General features: G+C 37.6%; 1 protein-coding gene across 1 annotated transcript in view; it reads left to right on the top strand.

Moving 5' to 3' along the window:
• The window catches only part of CCDC191 (coiled-coil domain containing 191), a 106,450-nt gene that overhangs the window by 10,079 nt on the left and 74,493 nt on the right, over positions 1-21,878 (top strand). The window contains exons 3-6 of the mRNA XM_027868756.1: positions 3,698-3,839; positions 10,960-11,109; positions 13,926-14,104; positions 18,854-19,077. Of these exons, the coding sequence (XP_027724557.1) occupies positions 3,698-3,839; positions 10,960-11,109; positions 13,926-14,104; positions 18,854-19,077 (695 nt within the window). The remainder of the gene's footprint in view (positions 1-3,697; positions 3,840-10,959; positions 11,110-13,925; positions 14,105-18,853; positions 19,078-21,878) is intronic.

The raw sequence follows: 21,878 nt of genomic DNA, 5'->3' as shown, positions 1-21,878 counted from the left end.
CTTTCCAATGATGCATGGATTAGTGGCCATTTCTATTTGACTTTGACACAGCTGCTTTATACCAGCTCTTTTTTATATTTTTTTATTTATTATGTATTTTAGCCTGCTCATCCTCACAAAGAATCTATAACCCCATTTCCTTTTGAGCAATACTAATTTTTAGTTCTTTGAAGATTGTCATATTTCATGACTAGTAGCAAGCAATTCAACATTGCTAAAGTACTGGTATTTTTAAAATAGGCCTTTGTTTCTAGGAGAAATTTGTTGAATTTCATCTAGCAAAGTTATCTCTGCTAGTTTATATGTCAAGGAATATTGAATGATTTTGATGTATGAATGGGGAACACCTTGTTGGAAAAAAAAAAGCCTGTCAGGGCATTGTTTTTCTCCAACATATCAAATACTTTTTTGTAATCTGACAATAAGCACAGTAGAACCTATTCTCCATATTTTTCAGTCAGTTGTGTGATGGTAAAGATGTGGTTAACTATGGAATATCATATGTAAAAACCTACCTGCTCCTTATTAATACCCTCATCAAGAATGTACTCAATGCACATGCAGATGATTTTCATTAGAATTTTATGTAGAATAGAGAATCAGTAATCACTGATGTTTTCTTGGTTATTGTTTTTTTTTTCCAACGTTAGTAAAGACCAAGATTTTTTTCTATGACTTTGGTATATTTTTATTCAGCTCCCTTGTGAATCAATTATTAAGTGCCCTCATAATTGTATTACCTCCTTTATGTACACTTGGTCTAATCCAGCTGCGTTTTCTGTCTATGGTCTCTTTATCTCTTTTATCATTTCCCATTTTATAAACACACCTGGGACTATGATGCCAGAGTCCAACTGTGGTTACTCTAATGTCCTTGATAGGAAAAAGAGTTTGCAGAAACCCTTTTCCTTTTCTTTGTTGTTCTCCTATTTTCATCCCTAATTGTCCATAAGATGGCTTTTCTTAGTTGAGTCTCTCACCAAGCTTTCTGTAAAATAACCCTTGACTCTCCTCTCAGTTTTGAGTGGATACTACTCATAATCTTTTATCATTCTTCTCTGTTTGATTTTATAAATTAACTTATGTTTTAAACCAATGCTGTCTTTGGATGCCACATCTGTATACTTGGGAAGTAAATTGTGTTTGCTTACTAGGAGCACTTGTCATGCTTTTTTGGTCTTCTTGTCATGACAGTTGATTTACATTGGTTAAACTTCTATTTGAAATTATTGTAGTCTGTTTCTATGCAATTTCTTCTGTTTTTATCCCTTTTTTAGCATTGATAACTTGTTTAAATATAAGAAAGTATAAAAATTTGAAAAAGACATGGTATGCATTTAAAGACATGTTACTTAGTTAATAAACATTTATTGAGCACCTGCTATGTGCCAGGCACTGTGCTAAGTACTGGGAATATAAAGAAAGGCAAAAAATATAGTCCTTGCTCACGGAGCTCGCAGTCTAATGGAGACCACATGCAAACACATATATACAAACAAGCTATAGATACGATAAATTGGAAATAATTAGCAGAAAGAAGGTACTAGCATTGAGGGAGAGAAAGAAAGACTGCCTGTAGAAGGTGGGATTTTAGTTAGGATTTGGAGGAAGCCAGGGAATCCAAAAGGCAGAGATGAGAAGATAGAGCATTTCAGGCATGAGGAATAGCCAGTGTAAATGCCCAGAGTTGGGAAATGGGGTATCTTGTTAAAGGAAAACCAAGGAGGCCAGTGTCACTGGATCTCAGAGTGTGTCTAGGTATGGGGTAGGAGGGGGATCAAGGACTTTGAATGTCAAACAGATGATTTTGTATTTGATCTTGTAAATAATCATTGGAAGCCACTGGAGTTTATTGAATAGTGGGGTAGCATGTCATACTTTTGCATTGTACCTCAGATACTTACTAGCTGTGTGACCCTGGGCAAATCACTCCACTGTGTTTGCCTCAGTTTCCTCATACATAAAATGAGCTGAAGAACAAAATGGCAAACCACTCCAGTATCTTTGCCAAGAAAACTCCAAGTGGGGTTATGAAGAGTCAGACATGACTGAAAATGATGAGGCGGCTAGGTAATGCAATAGATAGAGAACACTGGGCTTAAGAATAAAGAAGACTCATCTTCTTGAGTTCAAATCTAGCCCCTGACACTTACTAGCTGTGTGACCCTGGGCAAGTCTGTTTGCTTCAATTCCTCATCTGTAAAATGAACTGGAGAAGGAAATGGCAAACCACTCTAGTGTCCTTGCCAAAAAAACAAAAATAGGGTCACGAAGAGTCAGACACAACTGAAACAACTCAGCAACAACAATATGTCATACCTTTGAATTAGGAAGATCACTTTGACAGTTGAGCCGAGTTGGACTAGACCTGAGTCAGTGAGACCAAACAGAAGGCTATTGTAATAGTCCAGGCATGAGGTGATGAGGGTGTGCCCCAAGGTGATGCCAGTGTCAAAAGAAAGGAGGGAGTGCATGTTGGAAATAATTACAAAGGTAAAATTGACAGGCCTTGAACAAATTGGATATAGAGGATGAGAGAGAGGAGTAAAGGATGACACCTGGGTTGCGATCCTAAAAATATAAATATATAACTATAATACACTCTAGAACAGGGGTGGAGAACCTATAGCCATGTGGCCTTCTGGGTCCTTGGGTGCGGCCTTCTGATTGAGTCCAAGTTTTACAGAACAAATCCTTTTATTGAGGGGATTTGTTCTGTGAAGTTTGGATTCAGTCAAAGGGCCGCACTTGAGAACCTAGAGGCCTCGATCCTGCAGCTTCCCTACCCCTGCTGTAGATGTGTTATAGAATATTTATAATGAGAGGCATGAAGTGCTATCTTAGTACTTCCTCTGAATGAAACCTCGAAAGCTAAGTCCTTTTGTATTCTTGAGTTATAGAAGAGTGAAGGATAGACTATGAATTTGTCCACCCAGCTCATTCTAGAGTCACAGATTCCTAGGATAATAGGTCACATATCTAGAGCCATCTGAGGAAATTAAGGTTCAGGCAAATATAGTGACTAGTTCAGAATGGCAGGTAGTAAGCATCGGAGGCAAGATTTGAATCTAGCTCCTCTGACACCAGAACTAGTGTTATCAAGCATATCAGTTTAGTGGAAAGAGTACTAACCTAGGAGGCAAAACATCTTGGTTTAAGTGCTGATTCTGCCTCAGTTTCTTCATTTATAAAATGAGGATGTTAAACTCTGGGGTTACTTAAAGCTCTAAAATATTATATGTTAAAGTATGTTGGTTGCTATTCACAAGTAGCCACCTGGAATATAATTCTCTTTTTTCCTTCCTGAAAAAATATTTCTGTGTAAATCTTAATATTATGAATTAAGTTAGCAGTATTTAAGTCCAGGTTTCATAGGTTCTACAAATAGTACTTAAGTGAGCACTACCACAGTTTTTAAAAATCTCACCACATGAAAACAAAAGAACATAGACTCTGGATAAAATTAAGTGAAATACCAGAGTTTGTTTTACGTTGCTGACCAAAAATGATCAAAGATTTTTTTTCTTGGGTAAATCAGTTCAACTCTAGGAGGTAACTTTCACAAACTAGAAATTCTTAGAAACTAAATGTGAAAGCATTTTAGTCATCAGTAGAGAATCAGATTCTTATATAGAACAGGAATTCTGTTAAACAAAATACTTGTCATCTTAATTTTTTTTTTTATTTTCACTTAAAGAGGGTTGAGAAGGCCTCAGAATTTGCAGTTTCTGAAGTATTTTTTCCAAGAAATTCAAATGTTCCCAGAAGACCATGGGGCAAAGTTGTAGATTTAGAAACAACAGAGCAACTTGTGGACCATGATGAAGCTCATGAAGAAGGTGAGACATTAAATATACTTTGGGGCTATGTGTAAAAGACCTAATTCACTGAGCTACTTAAAAGTTCAGAATGGAAGCTTTTATTTCTCTTTTACTTAATTTTGATATCTTTGATTCTCTTAAGCTTCCTCTAAGCTAATTAAAACATGATAGAGCATAACTTCATTATACTGTATGGATGTTGAATTTTGACAGATCAGCTTATGTACCTTAAAAAATAAAACTAAATTCCGACATAGCAGAATTAACCTCTAAGTATTATAGGATGTTAATTCTAGAACATAGGTTTTGGCATCACCATTTATCCTAATCACTACTACTATAGTACTAATCATTAGTATTATAAAGGAGTTTCTGCAATATGTAAAAGAAATCTAAAACCAAGATTACATATATTCTTCAAAACTAAATTTTCCTTTGGACTTCTCTATTTTTGTCAGGGTCACCAAGGCTCAAAACATGGAAGCTATTCTTTTTTCTTTTTCATTTTCAAAAGGATTTATTGTAAATTTAGTATTCAATATCAACACAACTAACGTTGTTTTAAAACTCTTAATCTCAAGTAAATGAATTGCAATGCATAAAATGTAGCTACACAACTTCTGTAACTCAAGTGCCTTCTTTTTATCTTTTTGTTGTCAGGACTTTGACATTTGTCTTAACATCGTCATTCTTGTATTTGTTCTAAGATGTCTGCCATTGCTTCCATCTTCTGTACATGCCTTTGAAATATAAGGTGGTCCATGAATATCCTGTGCATCCATGTCTCAGATGTTTCCTCTTTCACTAGAATAATTTTTGTTGTCAAAACTTCATTCTTTAGGTCATTCATGAGTTTACTTCCTCTCTAGAATATTAACCTACCCTATATCTAATTATGTAAAACTCAATTTTCTCAAAATCTAGATGTGCATCAGTACCTGGCTTTTCTCTCCTTACCTATCACAGATTCATAGGATGGAATGGGCTTGTTTTCCCAAAGTTCTCATCATTTCTGTTTTTGCCACTTATTAGTCAGAATTAGGCCCAAACTAGTAGTTCCACCTGTTCTTTTGAAAAACAAAATCATCTTAGAAGCTTGTCAATAATTTGTCATCTATTGTGAGCAAAGGAATAGCCCCAGAAATGGTCTTGAATCCCTCCATTATTACAGTAGCCTGCTACCATTACAGGTTTCTGAACTGTTTCTTACCTCATCTAGTTTTTCCTTTTGTCCAGGTGGTTGTGGTAGCTATTTTTGATTCCTCCCCTATATACAATCAGTCAGGAAAGTTTGTTAATTCTGTCCTTTTCCAATTCCAATTCCACCACCCAAGCCAGACCCTGATCATCTCACATCTTTACTATGGAAATAATCTAACTGAGCACCCTGCTTTCAGGCTATCTCTAACGCAGCCTATAGGAAAAATATCCAAAGTCTTTAACCTACCAAGTACATCCTTCCCAATCTCACCCCTGCCTACTTTTCTAACTTTATCTTATCAAAATCCATTATGGGAACTCCTACTTTCCATCCAAACTAATGGGCATTCTCCATGTCCTCTAAACATGACATATTTATGTTCCTGCCGTAGTGCATGTTTTCTTTGTTTACCTAAATTCTACTGTTCCTTCACAGTCTAGCTTTAAGTACCACTTTCTCCATTGTCAATGAGCCTCATGTTCCTAGGGAATCTTGGATCTTTGAGCTCTCACTAGTGCATTTTAGCAAATTGTATACAACAACTTACTTTCAAATAGGTCCTTCTTTGAAAATGAAAGTGAAAATATATTAAACATGTTAGATAAATGGATTGATAGATCACTTAGTGAAAAATTTCAGTTTGTAGGCAAATATCGAATTTCTATTCATCAAAATCAAAATTAGTTCAGTCAAATAACCACTTTTCCTGAGAACATTACTTTCATTAGCTTCCAGCAGTAACTCATTCCATAGTCAGAGAAAGTGCATACACAGAAGAGAATTAAACAAAACATACATGGGAGGGAGAGGAAGATGCTCACAAATATCTAGAAAATTGTTAACAGAAAAGGAAATACATCTTTAGAAAAATACATCTTTCTTACAGTCACTTTGGACAATACTTGTTATGTATTTGAAGTCCTAAGTAGGCAGAGGAAGCAAAAGGGTCTCAGAGCCTGCCAGCAATAGCTTACTCTCTACTTGGCAAGAAATAGGAGAGGGAAGGGAAAGGGAGAAGGAGGGAAGGAGGAAAAAAATATGCATAGGACTTCTGAGCCCATCTGAAAACATCTTTCAAGGAGAGAAAGAGAACAAGTGCTCTCTGAACTCCTCTCCAAATAGGAAAACAATTCTCTAAAATGAACACATATGCCTTTACTCTTCAGTTTTGTATATTTTTCCAAAATGAAATAAGTAGTAATATTACTGGTACTACTTACTTTCCCATCATAAGAATGGATTGTTTTATCTTATCTCTTTGTGCAGCATGTTGACTATGTATACATTTGGTCCAGCTTAGCTAGCTATACAAAATATCGTGATGAGGGAGGGACGTTCAGGAGAATGGGACTTTTTTTGATCTGTTTTCTGTCAGATGTTCATCTGGGAATCATAAGCTGACCCTGCATAGTGCTTTTTCTGGGCCTAGTTCCTATTAAAATTTTGTCTTGGATTTACTTTAGATGCAGAATTGTCTAGTTATGCAGTGTATCTTCTTGCCACTGAAAAGGATTTAACGGTCAGATCTGTGGTTAATCAGATAGGGGTTGCCACTCTTTAAGGATAAAAATCATGAGGTCTTTAGAGAAATCCTTTCACCACCTTCCTAAATCCCCTTCTCTAGTTTTTCCTCCTGCTCTTGTCAGCCTGGGGCCAATTCACTAGACAGATGAACTACTCAGGACTGTGATTCTCGCTTCATTGTGTCTTTTATGAAGACTTAAGGAGTCGACATGTGAGTGCAGACCTGGGAGGGGAAGGGGTCAGACAGATGGGATTCCCTTCTGTGAACTCTTGGTAGCACTTGCTTTACCATTCACTTAGTATTTATTGTATGGCATCTTATATTTGTCTTTATTTTGCAGTAGCTTGCATTCCACTCTCATAGCAGAGCCTTTTAGAATTGTTCCGAGAGGCCATCACAGCAGCTTTCTATCTTTTAAGATTCAATAAGCATTCATTAAGTGCTTACTGTATGTCAAGGATTTTGCTAGGCGCTAAGGATCAAAACTGCCCTCAAGGAGTTTAAAGTCTACCCAGGGAAACATATGCACAGATAAGTAAATGTAAAATACATAGAAAATAAGTATTTTCATTTGAATGAATGAATGAAAACAACTTTTTAAGTGCATGCTATGTTCAAAGCACTGGGGATACAAAGAGAAAAAAGCAAGAAAGAGAGCACATTCATCTGAGCCTTGAAGAAAGCAAGGGTTTACAAGATGTAGGGGTGAAGCAGGAGAACACCCAGGCTTGTTGACAGCTTGTTCATAAGCCAGAGATGGCATGTTGTGTATGGAGTACAGCAAGGAAGCCAGTATGGCTGGAATGTAGACTTTGGAGTGGGGGACAGTGGGGATGAATAATGTGAAATTTTTCCATCTGGAAAGATTGACTGGAGCCAGATTACCATAGACTTTAAATGCCAAACAGAGGAGTTCGTACTTTATCCTAAAAGATGAAAAGGAGCCATCGAAGTTTCTGGAGCAAGAGTAGATGATGTGCTTTAGGAACATCAATTTGGTGGCTCTGTAGATTGGAGAAGGGAAAAGGGAGAGACGGGAAGCAATAAGTCCAATTAGGAAGTCATTCTGATAATCCAGGCCAGAGGTTATAAGGACCCAAACTAGGGTGGTCGCCACATGAATGGACAAAAGGGAATGGATGTGAAAGATATAGTGGAACTAGAATTAGTATGCCTCAGCACCTGATTGTACTGGGGATGAGAGAGAAGAGTAAAGTCAAGAATGACTGGCTCCAAGTTTGCAAACCTAGGTGGCTAGAAGGATGGTGGTCCTTTTGACAGAAAGAGAGAATTAGAAAGAGGAGTGGGTTTCAAGGGAAAGATAATGAGTTCTGGTTTGGATTGCTGAGTTCCAGCATCCTATGGGACATCCAAGTGGAAATGTCCAGTTGGCAGTTGGTGATGAAAGACTGGAGCTCAGGAAAGAGACAACAGATGAATATGTAGATTTGGAAATCTATCTGCATAGGGATGGTAATTAAAACCATGGAAGTTGATAAGATCACTGAGAGAGTATTTAGAGAGAGGGAGAGAGGGCCCAAACCTCCTGCCCTTTTAAAAATTGCTTTAAGTCAGAGAGCCCTAATTCCAGTTGCTGCAGTGAGTAGCCCTAATTTAGTCGTGTAGGTATTATCTCCTTCCTGTCCCCCTTTGCTCCAGTTTCACAAGAGCGGGCCTTTCTCTTGGCCAGTATCAACCCATCTAATTGTACCTTGTTCACATTCCCTACAGACTCAAAGTCTAAATTCTTTCTGGTACAACACACTCTGCCAAGTCCTATTGCCTCCATTTTAGTTGTGTAAAGGCAGCTGCCTCAGAGAAGTTAGTTGAGTCGTCTGCAGTAATATAGGGCGAGAACCCTGAAACACACTCCCACATAGGAAGGGGGACTTGGGTGAAAATCCTTCAAAGGTAACCAAGAAGCAGTGGTCAGATGGAACAGGACCCCAACTGTATGCCGTCACAAAAACCCAGGGGAAAGAGAGCATCTAGGACAGACAGGTAGTCAGCAGTGTCACATGCTGCAAAGAGGTCAAGAAGAATGACATCGATGAAAAACGATATTGGATTGAAGAGATCACTGTTAGTCTTGGATGGAGCATTTTTTTTTTAGTAGAGGAGTGGTGTCAAGCCAAATTGCAGGAACTTGAGCAGGAGAAGGGAAGGAGGTGGGGATGTGTAGGCAACAAGCGTAGACAGCTTGTCCTAGGAATTGGGCAATGGAAAGGAGGAGAGAGAGAGGACAATAGCTTGAGGTTCAAGTGAAGGTTGTTTAAAGATGAAAAAAGTCTGAGGGATGGTTATAGACAACAAGGGAGGAAGCAGTAGATAGAGAGAGAGGGAATATGATAAAGAGATAAGGGATGTTTCACATCCTAGGCAGCCCTCCACTAGGAAACCAGGGCAAACCTAGCTTGGATATCTTACCATCTGCTCTGCCATGACCCCACTTTTCTCCAAAGAGATCTATGACTGGTCCAGGAGGCAGGCCAGTAATGTAATAGGAATGGGAGAGAACATGTTCTATTGTTATCCTTCCAATGTCAAGAGATCTAAAGGAAGACCCCCAGCACACTGGATCGACCCCCTTGTGGTGGATTTATAGGAGAACATGAATGAGTTGAAAGAGCACACAGTTCAGTGGTCTTACAGATCCATTAAAGTATCAATGTAAGCTTCTTCATAATAGCCTATATTTATATAGTACTTTATGGTTACAAACTGCTTGTGATGTAGGTAGTTGCAATAGTGATTTATAGATAATAAATGCACAAGGTTTATAACCCTATGAGGTAGATATTTGTGGCAGAACCAACAAATCTTTAACAAGCCTTCCCTTTTAAAAATTCTTCTAATTCAGGGGAAGTTAGGTGATTCACCCAAGTTCATAAAGGAAGTCAGTGGCATGACCAGGATTTGAACATGTGTCCTGATTCCAAGTCCAATGGGATTCTAAGTGGTATAATTATAGTTGCTGTTCCCCTTGCACTAACTATGCTGACTCTCATATCCTGTATCCTTAATTTCATTGGAAGCCCTCTGAAATAAAGGACTGTTTCTTATACCTGTTTATATCTCCATTATCTATCTTAATCTTTTCATAGTAGGCAAATTATATATATATATATATATATATATGTGTGTGTGTGTGTGTGTGTGTGTGTATATTTATGTATGTATGTATATGGAAAAATAATTTAATTTTGTATTGCCATCAACTATGTATGTGTGTGTGCATACATACATATAGATATACACATACATAGTTGATGGTAATAAAAAATTGATACCCACATCTGAAAAATTATAGTTAAAAGTTTAGGGAGGCATTTAGATGACTATGAAAGTAATTTAAATGGAAATGGATGTAGGACTATACCCTAAGGAGATCAAAGAAAGGAAAGGACCCATCTGTACAAAAATCTTCATAGCAGCACTTTTTGTTATTGCAAAAAAAAAAACAAAACATACTAAAGGGTTCCCGTCAATTAGGAGATAGCCATATGGTATATGAATCGAATGGAGTATTATTGTATTGTAAAAAAATGGCAAAAGGGACATAGAGAAACCTGGAAAGACTTATATAAACTGATAAGAATGTACAATAGCAACAGTATAAAGAAAAACAAATTGATTTAAGAACTCTGATCAGTGCAGTGACCAAGTCTAACTACAGAGGGATGCCACCCAGCACTGACAGAGAGGTGAGGACCTTGAGGAGCAAATTGAGACATATATTTTCAGACATAGCCAATGAGTGGATTTGTTTTCCCTTACTATGCTTATTTGTTGAAATGGGTTTTTTTCCCTTCCTTTTTAAATTGGGAGAGAAATTTGGGAGTGAGAGGAAAGAAAAGAGGGTCACTGAAACATTTTTTTAAATACACAGTACAGTAGGTTTAGGAGACATGAACAAGCAGGACAATCTTGAAACCAAAGTTTCAATTACCATTTTGAATTTGTTATATGCCTTTTTAAAAATGTATGGTATATGTAATAGAGTTTTGTGGTTGCATATAATAATAATAATAGTTAATATTTATATAGTGCTTACTATATGCCAGGCATTGTACTAAATGGTTTATAATTACTATTGTATTTGATCATCACAACAACCCTGGGATGTAAGTGCTATTGTTATCCCCATTTTATAGGTGCCATTATGATCTCCATTTTCCAGATGAGAAAACTGAGGCAAACATATTAAGTGATTTGTCCAGTAAGTGTCTGAGGCCAGATATGAACTCAGGTCTTCAATCCATTTTTTTTTTTGTCTTTGATTTGGAAATGCTCATGTTTGTTGATATTTGTCAAGTTCAAAATTTTTTTTAAAATGTAAAGGGTTCGCTATTCTTATAGCCTCTAAGATAACTTCTAATACTAACAAAAAGGTATTTTTGTTTTCTTATTAGCTCAGGAACTGCTTAATGACTGGATGAACTCAAAACTTAAAATGGAATTAACAAGTGATAAAGAAGATGATGGGGATGCTGTGCCCAATGTTACTTCTTCACCAGAAGAGAATGGTGCTGTTGATCCTGTGAAGTATGAAAATTTTGATGGTGAGAACACATCTGAAAAGTCCTAAACTTTAAGCTCTAAAATTAGTTCTATGAATGATCTTTGAATTATTTGGGATTTTTTGAAGTACAATTTGACTTTGTCTTACTTAGTCCTACTTAGTTTTATTTCTAGTTTTAATGGTCATATTTATCCTGGTTCTATTTAAATGTCTTATGCTATAACCTGAACATATTAATGATACTTTGTGAGACAAAAGATCATGCTATTGTAGTTCCAGCTCCAATTAAAATTATGTTTTCAAATTCTGCTTATAATCATAACAGTTAAAGTTTTTCCCTAAATTATGTTCTCATGGTTTTTTTTTTAATCATTGCTTATCATAATTCTTTAAAGAAAGTCTTTTTCCCCTTTTCATAAGAAGAGATTGATGCTGAGTATGTCTAATGAACCATCACCAAATAGCATTTAATTGCCTTAGTGCCATGCTAGGTATCATAAAAGCAAGTTAAACCATTGGACTGACTGAGCATCTCCCTCAGTGATCCTTTCTTTTTTTTTAATGAGTGATGATAGTGACCACTGCAGGGCATTCCCTGTAGTATAGTACTGCACTCCAGAACCCCTTCACCCACAATCCTGTGAGAATCAGGTCTAAGGCCTAGATTTTATAGGGGCCTTAGAACCTTAGAGTTCATTTAGACCAAACTATTTTTCTTACTCGGGAGTACTTTTCTACAACATCCTAATGAGTAGTCTTCCAGACACTGATTGAATAAATCCAGTGATAAACAAAATTCAGTGCTTTTCAGGGCAACTGGTTCTATTGTCAAATAACTTCAGAAGGTAAAAAAGTTCTACCCATATGCATAGTGAGCCAAAAGCTGCCTTCTTCTAAGTTCCATCCAGTGGTTCTAGTTCAGCCCTCTAAAGCAAGTCAGAACATCTTTCACATCAAAGTCCTTCAGGCATTTAAAGGCACTCACCAAATCACTCCTAAATCTTCTCTTCTCCAGGCTAAATGGTCTCGGTTCCCCCAGTTGTTCTTGATTTCCAGACACATTGGGATCACCTTCTCAATACCTTGCAGTTTGCTGTTCATCCTAAACCATAGAGTCTTGTGTTGAAAGTGGTACTCCAGATGTCGTTCACAGAGTACGGCGAGACAGTGAATTCTCTTGATTTCAGTGCTGTGCTTCCCTGGATGTGCAGCTCAAAGTTGAGATAGAAGTATATGTGTGTGTGTGTGGGTGTGTATACACACCCACACACACACACATATATATATATACATATATACACACACATATACATATACATACATGTGTGTATGCAGCTGAATCATATTATTAGATTAAGCTCATGAGCAAAGATCTTAGATATTTTTCATACAAACTGTTGTCAGGCTGGTTTTTCTCCTTGCGTGACTGATTTTTGAACATAAGTGTAAGAGTTACATTTAGGCCTCTGCCAAATTTTTCTGTTGATTCCATCCTATTATTCTAACTTGGAGATAACTTTTTTTTTAATCAAAATTCTGTCATCAGATGTATTAGATATCCCTTAAGCTACCAACTGAAAATTTAAGAAGGATGCCATTTTTTCCTTCAAGGTCATCACTATTAGAAATGTTTAAAGTGACTCCAAACTTCCTTTCAAGCTTTACATTGATTCATTAATTAATCAGCACTTCTTGGGTATGGTAGTCCAATGAGCTTTGAAGTCATCTGATAACTGTACTGTTATCCAGCCTGTATTTCTTTGCTTTGTCTGTAATGATATGGTCGTCAGGATACTTACAATTTCCACAGTGGATTTGCTTCATTCATAAGATGGCTTCTACTCCAAGGAATAACCTTGGAGGATAGATCAGTTTGGTTCTTTTCCCTTATCAGAGATTCTGAACCACTTTAGAAATTCTTTTGGGAACCCTTTGATTCACAGATTCCAGAACTACTCTAAGATAGTTGGAACCTGCAGGGTGGCTGGAACCATACCATATGGTGTAGCTCCTCCACCACCTGCCATGTGGGTTGCCTCTTTTTCCCAAGTCACCACAGACAAAAGAAAATCAAACCAAACAAACAAAAGCTCCAGTTCCTGTTATCTGTAGGTTCTATAGCACATTCTAAATCTACCCTGATCTCTCACAGTCAGGGAGCCAACAAACAGACCAAGAGTCAGGATACAGAACTAATGGCCATGGTTAGAAAAAAGTTATGTCCCCCAAGGGTAAAAGGAATGGAGATTTCAAGAAAGATTAGAACAAATTGTTGACACCAGAAAGTGCAGTTTCTGGTGAATGAAGATTGATCTGTTTCATTGTGGTTGTAGGTAACAAATTATGGATTCTACTGAAGACTTATAGGTGTGTATTTGTTTTTTACAAGAAACTATATTTGTAATTATTAGATATATAGATAAATAAAGGATTTATTAAGTGCTTACTATGACTAGACACTATACTAAGTGCTAGGGATGGGGATCTTGTATTTACAAAACAACAAGATGGTCCCTACTGTTAAGGAGCCTACATTCTAATATGGGAAGATAAAACATAAAGGAAAACTGCAAAATGGGGAAGGAGGGAGGAAGAAAGTATCTCTGTGAAGCAAGGCTGAAGGTGAGGAAGTGGAGTGATCTGGAGAGTGAATTGAGCCAGTTGTGAAGTGAGTTTGTTTGGGGCCCCTTGAGAAGTGATCATCCTGACCAGAATTCACCCATCAGGAGAGCGTGCCTCAGGAAAGAGGTATCCTGAGGTGGTTAAGGACGCTGGGAGGAACTAGAACAATCTGGACAGTGAGTTGAGCTGGGAGTGAAGAATGTTAGACTTATGATAGCCTTGTGTTTCTTTCAGATTTGTGTGGTCATTTGGAAGAGGAAGAGGAAAGTACCACGGTGAAACAATTTATAGACCATCTTCTCCATAAAGATATAGTGGATTCTGGGATATTGGAAGATCTTGGAATGAAAGAAAACCAAGAAAAGAAAAAGCAGAAGGATCCCCGTCTTACCATGGAGATGAGACATAAGCAGGTGGGAGGGAAAAAAACAACAAAATTGAAATGGATAACAGGAAATGTTCTTTGTGTAACACATTTAATAAGCTTCAATAAAGATTTAGACTTTGTTATGAATAAGGGTACCATCTGTGATTGTGTTAGAATGAAAGCCAAATTAAGAACTAAAAGGAGAAGGAAGGGCTGAAGACAGGGAGTAGTTCACCCCCAACAGTATAAGAATAACAGAAAGAAAGAATAAATGATCTTGATTTCTTGAAGAGGTGGGAAAACAGACTGGAGAGATGGATTCATCTAGATGGATAGAATTAGCTTTGATGTATGGTACTTCTTATTATAAATATACATTCTAGGCTTTTATTTCAAATGATCTTTGAGTTATGATAGTCATCCCAGAATAGCACAAAGGCTCTTGTGAGTCTTTTCTAAGTCTGTGCAATTTAATAACTATATGATTCTTATTTGAAAAGGTAAGAAGTTCACATTGCACCTTAGTATATTCAGCCGTGTTCAGTGAAAATGAACCTAAGACTTCCTCTCCATAAATGGTGGTTATCACAAATGCTTTGCTCATGTGGCCTTCCATGTCTGGAATGATAACACCTCTCTCTTCTCTTTCCCTCCCCTCTACTACCAAAGCAACTTAACATGACAAAAGTAGATTTACCTGAATTCAGATTAGCTTTAGCATTATGCCGTTGCAAGGATTATGGTAGCCCACTAATTCCCCTCCCCCAAATCAATTACCTGTTGTCTGTGGCCTGAAGTTTCTTTAGGTAATTCCACAATTAGTGTCCAAAAGCTTAAGAGTGCAAAAACCTGGCAGTTAATAAATTGGTATTAATTAGAGTTTGGATTAGATGACCTCTGAGGTCCTTTATAACAGTGGTGTCAAACTCAAATAGAAACAGATTTGAAAACCACTAATTTGACATTGTCTAGTGTATTGTATTTTTGTTTATTTTGTTAAACCTTTCCCCATTAACATTTTAATCTGGTTTGGTCAGCAGTAGGGGAGTTTGATACCTCTGCTTTAGGACATTGAGATTGTGATTCTAAGAGATGAGTGCATTTGAGTCAATTTGTGGATGAGCATCAGGCCCTTCCCACTTGTGTTGTGGGTGACAAAGCATGAAATGGGCTAGATGTCAGAAGCAACTGGGGACTTTGTAGTTTTGTCTAAAGGAAGCCTGTTTAGTCTTCTCTTGTACCTGGATAGAATTGTACGCTGAGTACTTTCATCATCATAAAAGGATAAGATGATAAATCATTTTGCAAACCTTAAAGCACTATGTAAATGCTGGCTATTATTAGTTAGTATTGTTGTCACCATAATAGCTTGCATTTATATAGTTAATAACAGTTGACTTTATATATAACGTTAAGATTTCCAAAACCTTTTACATCAGTTATTTATTTGATCTTCATGACCTACATGCCTGCCAATTCATTCCCATGCTTCTATGGGTCCAGTTAGTGTCAATTCTTAGAGATTGGTAGGCTTCTAGAATTGGAGATCATCTCGCCCCACTCCATTTTTTAGATGAAGAAAACTAGGAATCAAAGGGAAATAATAACAACAACAATAATAACCACAGCTAACATTTATCACTTTAAGGCTTACAAAGCACTGCTATATATGTTCTCTCATTTGATCCACACAGCAGCTCTGGGAGGCAGGTACTATTATTTTTTTCTTTCCTTTTTTTTTTTTGATTTTTGGTGAGGCAATTGGACTTAAGTGACTTGCCCAGGGTCACACAGCTAGTAAGTGTCAAGTGTCTGAGGCTGAATTTGAACTCAGGTCCTCCTGACTCCAAGGCGAGAGCTCTATCCATTGTGCCACCTAGCTGCCTCTGGCAGGTGCTGTTATTATCCCCATTTTGGGGATGGAGATGGAGAAATAGAGACCGAGAAGGGTTAAATGACTTGTCCAGGTAATGACTAAGCAACAACGCCAGAATTCCAAAGTCAGGTGTCCTGACTCCAAGTTCAGTGTTCATTCCATTGGATAAGGTCCTAGGGCACACTGGTCCTTTATTCCTCCAAAGAACCATAACACTTGGTGCATTCTACTCTTATTAAAGTTGTCATGTACTGTTGCCTTTTGTCCTGTGTTTCAGTCCAATGTAAAAAACATTTATTAGGCACCTGCTAGATACAAGCCCCTGCATTTGGTGCTAGGGCTAAAAAGAAAGCAAAAACAATCTCTAGCCTTGAATTTTCATTGCTGTGGGGGCATATCACATGTAAACCAGTAAGTCTACTATACCTCATCATTTGTAGAGAGAGCAAGCACTAACAACTAAGGAGATCAGATTTCCTTACGACATGGCACATGAGCTGAACCTTAAAAGAAGAAGGTGAAGGGGGGCAGGGTGCATTATAGGCGTGGGAGACAACCTGTACAAATGGTCAAGGGTAAGAGATGAAGGACCAAGTCTGAAGAATTGCAAATAGGCAATTTGGCTCAAGCGCAGAATGTGTAAAGTGGAGTGATATATAATAAGTCTGGAAATGTAGACTGGAGCCAAGTTATGAAAGGCTTTAAAATGATGTTCAAAGCAAAGCTGAGGAGTTTGAATTTCATCCTAGAGGCAAGAGACAAGGCTCTTGACTGGGGGAGTAACATGGTGAGGCTTGAGCATTAGGAAGAATATTTTGGCATCTGTGTGGAGGATGGATTGGAGGGGAGAGACTGCAAACAGGAGGTCTGATTAGGAAGTCCTAAACTAAAATCTTATTTTTCTTCCTCAAAATCTTTGGGAAGAAGTGAGAGGCCCAGAAAATAGAAGGAAAAATGCATTGATTAGGAGCTATGTGAGTGGAAAGAAAAGGACAAATGCAAAAAAAATGTCATGGAGTTGGAATCAACAAAGATTGGCAACTGATTGGATATAGGAGCGGGAAATAAGAAGGGAGAATCTTGTGAACCTGGGTGGGGCACTCAACATCTGGAGGAAAGTTTAGAAGAGGGGTGGGTTTAGGTAGGAAGTCAGAATTCAAATCTTGCCTCAGATACTTACTAGCCGTGTGACCCAGGGACAAATCATTTAACTTCTAAACTTCAGTTTCCTCTTCTACAAAAGGGAAATAATAATAATATCACCTTCCTCACAGGTGTTGAGGGAATCAAATAAAATAGCCTGTAAAGCACTTTGCACACTTTAAAACACTCTATGATGCTAGCTGTCGTCATTATAATAGATTCCGTTTCGGACATGTTGAGTTTGAGATTCCTGTTGGCTATTGTATTATAGTATTTCTATACATGTCATATCTGCCCTTCTAAATCATAAACTACCTGAAGGTAACATGTCTTAAAGTTATTATTTTTCTTTGTATTTCCAAGAGCACTTAGCATTATGCCTGGCATGCAAAGGGTACTTAATAAACATTTTTTTTTTAAAAAGTCAATAAACATTTATCAAGCACCTACTATTTGCCAGGCACTGTGCTAAGTGCTGGAGATACCAAAAAAAAAAATGCATGTTTTGGGTGACTAATTAAAATTTCCTCAGTTCCCTTCTGATATTTTACCATGAAAATGAAAGAGGCAGTGCCAGGGAGAGAGAATTATGCAAGCAGGAATTGCCCAGCAGGACAAGCCTTCAAAGCATTGCTGCCCATAGCATAATTTCTCGTAACTAACAACAGCAGCAGCAGCAGCAGCAATTCTCTCCAGAGCTTCTGAGAGTTTGATAAGAGCTGCTGAAGATTATTAACAAACTCTCCCATTTCATTTCTGGGAACAGGACTTAATTAAACACAGTCCACAGATCTTCTATTTCTTTTACTGAGCCTCAGAGGTTTAAGACTGTTGCTTCTGCCAAAAGTGAAATTATGCAGCGGAGGGGGTGGAATCTTATTTTTCTTCCTCAAAATCTTTGAAAGGAAGAGATGGGCCCAGAAAATAGAGGGAATGCAGTAGGCAGGAACAGGTTTATACTTTTATCAGTTAGCACTAGTCGTATGTTTGAACCATGGTCCACTCATTTCCTTACTGTTATTAGAACTTAAGAAAGATAAAATGTGCTGGAAACAACAAAGGTGCATTTCATGTCTTTGGCTTCTTGGTGACACCCAGCTTCAGAGGCATTTTCACAAAATGACAGCATGTATAATATAATTATAACTACATATAATTGTAAAGAGAGCATGGAATACAACTTAAGCTAACAAGTGGTTATCCTTCATAATGTAATCTAGCTACACACTGGAATCTTGTTCCCATTCTCTGGGCCATAGCACATAGATAACCTAAACAAAGATAATATATATTATAAATGCTTATTGACTGAAAAAATGAAAGAAACAGCGAATGGGTGAGTGAGGAACATTTAGAATTCAGGACTCTGGATGTGATTCATTAGACACAGAATCTTCCCAAATATTTTGAAGTCTTGTTATAAAATTTCCTGATGTCTCAAGTAGAAAGAGTACTGCCTAAGTCAGGAGTTAGGAGATTTCAAATGAAGCTGCCTCAGACCCTAATAAACAAACTCCCACTTCTTTCCTCCAGGTGTTCTCTAAAATACCACTGTTGACTTTTCCAGTGACGTCTTAAGCCAGAATTTTTAGAATTTGATACATTGTATATTAATACCACATTTTTTTTCATTTACATGTCACAATCCCTACCCTGTTATACCTATCTTTCAAGGGGTGGATGAAGGGTCTTGCCTGTTCATTTCCACTTGTCTAAAATGATCCTAAAATGAGCCCCACCAAATGCTTCCATTCCCGTTACGTTCTTCCCTTCCAGGTAAAGGCAAATCGTTTAAGAAGACAAAAGGAAGTAGAGCGTCAGAGGGCAGAGAAGGCCCTAAAAAAATCAGCCTTCTTAGAAGCTCAGTATCTGGTACAAGAAGAGAAAAAAAGAAAGGCTCTGAAGGTCAAGAAAGAGGAAGAAGAAATTCAAAAGGAGATGGTAAAGTTACGGAAACAGATGGTTGAGAGAAGGCGAACTGTTCAGGAAGCATGGAAAATGTAAGCTCTTGGTGGTGGGAAAGGATGGAACTGGATCTCAGTTTAAGCTTTTCCTTTTGCAGTTGCTCTAAGGCTTGGGTGCATTGTAGTTTCTGATATGTGGTATATCCAGTGAAGGGCTTCATCCTGATGTGATGGTGATCCAGATTGCTTGAGGCTGTGGTGTACAGCATCCTGGAAGGTCGTGTGAAAAGACTTGAGTATGGGTCAGGTAAACAAGACTGTGTGATTTTATTATCCAAGGCCCAGCCTAGCTAAGTTTGCTCTTAAGAGGGTCTTTACCAGAATTTTCATCACTAGTTGATGAATTTTTTTCAGCCTTAGTCATGCATGAAGACCATCTACTTAGGTATGGAGAGGTTGTGATCTGCTTTGATGGAGGGATCACTGAGGAATCACACTTATGAAATTATAGATCCTTGAGGTATCAGAGTAAGTATGTCAAGCAGTCACTGTTCTCTTACTATCATTGATAAAAGTAAAAGATCTCCAGTGGAAAAAAGAGACGAATCAAGAATTTTTGTAAGAGATAAGTAGCATTATCCAAGCACTGACTATAGTTGTATAACCTTGGGCAAGTCACTTGACCTTTCTCAGTTTCATTTTCCTAATCTGTGATGTGTTGGGGCTGGCTTCAATAATCTCTAACATCCCTTTTTAAAAGTTCCTCATCTCTAAAATGGAAACAATCTTGACCTCGGAGTCAGACTTCAAGTCCCTGATGTGTGAAAGTGGAAAAGTCACTTTACCTGTGTAATCCTCAGTTTCCTTATCTACAAAATGGGAGTAATAATATTGTAATAGCTACCATACAATGCCATTGTGAGCAGACTGCTTTGTAAATTGTCAAGGGTTGTAATTGTGAGCTTTTATTGATGTTCCATGATCCTCCATAGCCCTCCCTAAAAAATGAGTGCAATATGTGAGAGGTGATGCATTTTGTCAAAGCATCTTGACTAGCTAAAGGAATTGAAAATAATTCAGATCAACGTGGTAAAAGTATAGAAATATAGGAAACAAGAGTTTAAAAAACAAAGTTTAATCATCTCTTCTACCAATCAGGCTTTGTGGCATCATTTTAGTCAGCTAATTTTTTATCTGCTCTAGTCTATCTAACATGTAACTTAGGTGGATTTAGAACAAATTATTGCTAAGTTATTTGTTGTTTGAATATACTCTCCATAGTAAATAGTGTTGAATGTAACATTCAACAGCTCTTCTTGTATAAAGTTCAGTTCATTGTAATAATTTTTTAAAAACAAAATTGCCCATACCTTGGTTTTGTTCTTCTCCCAGATTGTATAGTGTCTCTTAGATTCCTTCCTTTTGTGTCTGGTTCTACCTGGGTTTCAAACTATATTTACAGGTTACTAGTTTCTATTTAATATACACAATCCAGCTGTTTTAAATTAGGTTCTAGCTCTGAAAGAAGTTGTACTGGACCTAAAATAAATCATGGATTAAGTAATAAATAAGACCCATGGGACTGGAACCATATGATGCCTAAGATCTCCACTACTGTATGAGACAGCATTAATTTCCATGACATTAGTAAGGGTGAGAAGAGTTGTTGAAATTTTTGCAGATCCTGGGGTTTTGTTTTTGACCTGTTTGCGACCTGCCTTCTGTCTAATTCATAGAGTGTTATATCAATTAATGAGATAAAGTCTGTTAAGTACTCTGGTTTCCCTGAAAGAAAAGAGTTACATTTATAGGATCAGAGACTTTTGGAACTGGAATGGGCCGTTAAAGATTATCCAGAGACTAGGCCAGTTAACGAGAGGCAGAGTGACTTGCCCAAGGTCACAGGTCAAAATCAACATTAGAAGAAAGGCTAAAGATGAGAAGACACTGCAAAGAACTGCCACACTTTACACTGATCTATTCACATAAACTGTTGGTTCCAAAATGATGGGAAGTGACAAAGAATTCACCTTGATCATTAGTATTTTTTATACAAGTTTAATCAATGTAAAACAATTCCCACAACATGAACACCAAAAGAGCCCATAAGCCATATTGTTGTTCAGACGTTTCAGTCATGTCTGACTCTTCATCATCCCATTTGGGTTTTTTCGGCAGAGATACTGGAGTGGTTTGCCATTTCCTTCTCCATCTCATTTTACAGGCAAGGAAACTAAGTCAGACAGAGTTAAGTGATTGCACAGAGTTAGTAATGTCTGAGGTCAGATTTGAACTCAGCTCTTCCTGACACCAGACCCAGCAATCTATCTACTGCATCACCCAGCTGCCCTAAGCTACATTAGCCAGCAAAAATGTCATCACCTTGCCAGGTGGAGAGAGATATCAGCCAAGGGCATTACAGAATTAAAATAATTAAGAATGGAGGAAGGTGGCAGAAGAAAACAAGCCAATGCACTTCATAAAACGGTGCATACAACAGGACAAAAACAATGGTACACAGAGCTTGGCATGAGAACTAACTAAGCCAGATCATCTATCTCTTAATTGCCAAATCTAATGACATTTTCAGTCCTCTTGGCCTCTTCAGCCTTTGATCACTTTTGGTCGCCCTTTTCTCCTACCTGCTATCTTTTCTGTAGGTTTTTGTGAACGTCATCTTTTCTGGTTCTCCTTCTACCTATCTGATTGCTCCTTCTTAGTTGCCTTTGCTGGATCTGCATCCAGATCACTCTAACTAAACATGAGTGTCTCCTAAAGGTCTCTCCTGAGCCCTCTTCTCTTCTGTCTTCTGTCTTCTATCTATTCTCTACCATCTTGCTTGGTGATTCCATCAGCTCTATGTGTATATGTGTGTGTGTGTGTGTGTGTGTGTGTGT

This window comes from Vombatus ursinus, unplaced genomic scaffold (assembly GCF_900497805.2).
Source record: "Vombatus ursinus unplaced genomic scaffold, bare-nosed wombat genome assembly UNPS02001419.1, whole genome shotgun sequence".
Lineage (NCBI taxonomy): Eukaryota > Metazoa > Chordata > Mammalia > Diprotodontia > Vombatidae > Vombatus > Vombatus ursinus.
Note: the sequence above shows the minus strand (reverse complement) of the source record. Positions and strands in the feature narration are given on the sequence as shown.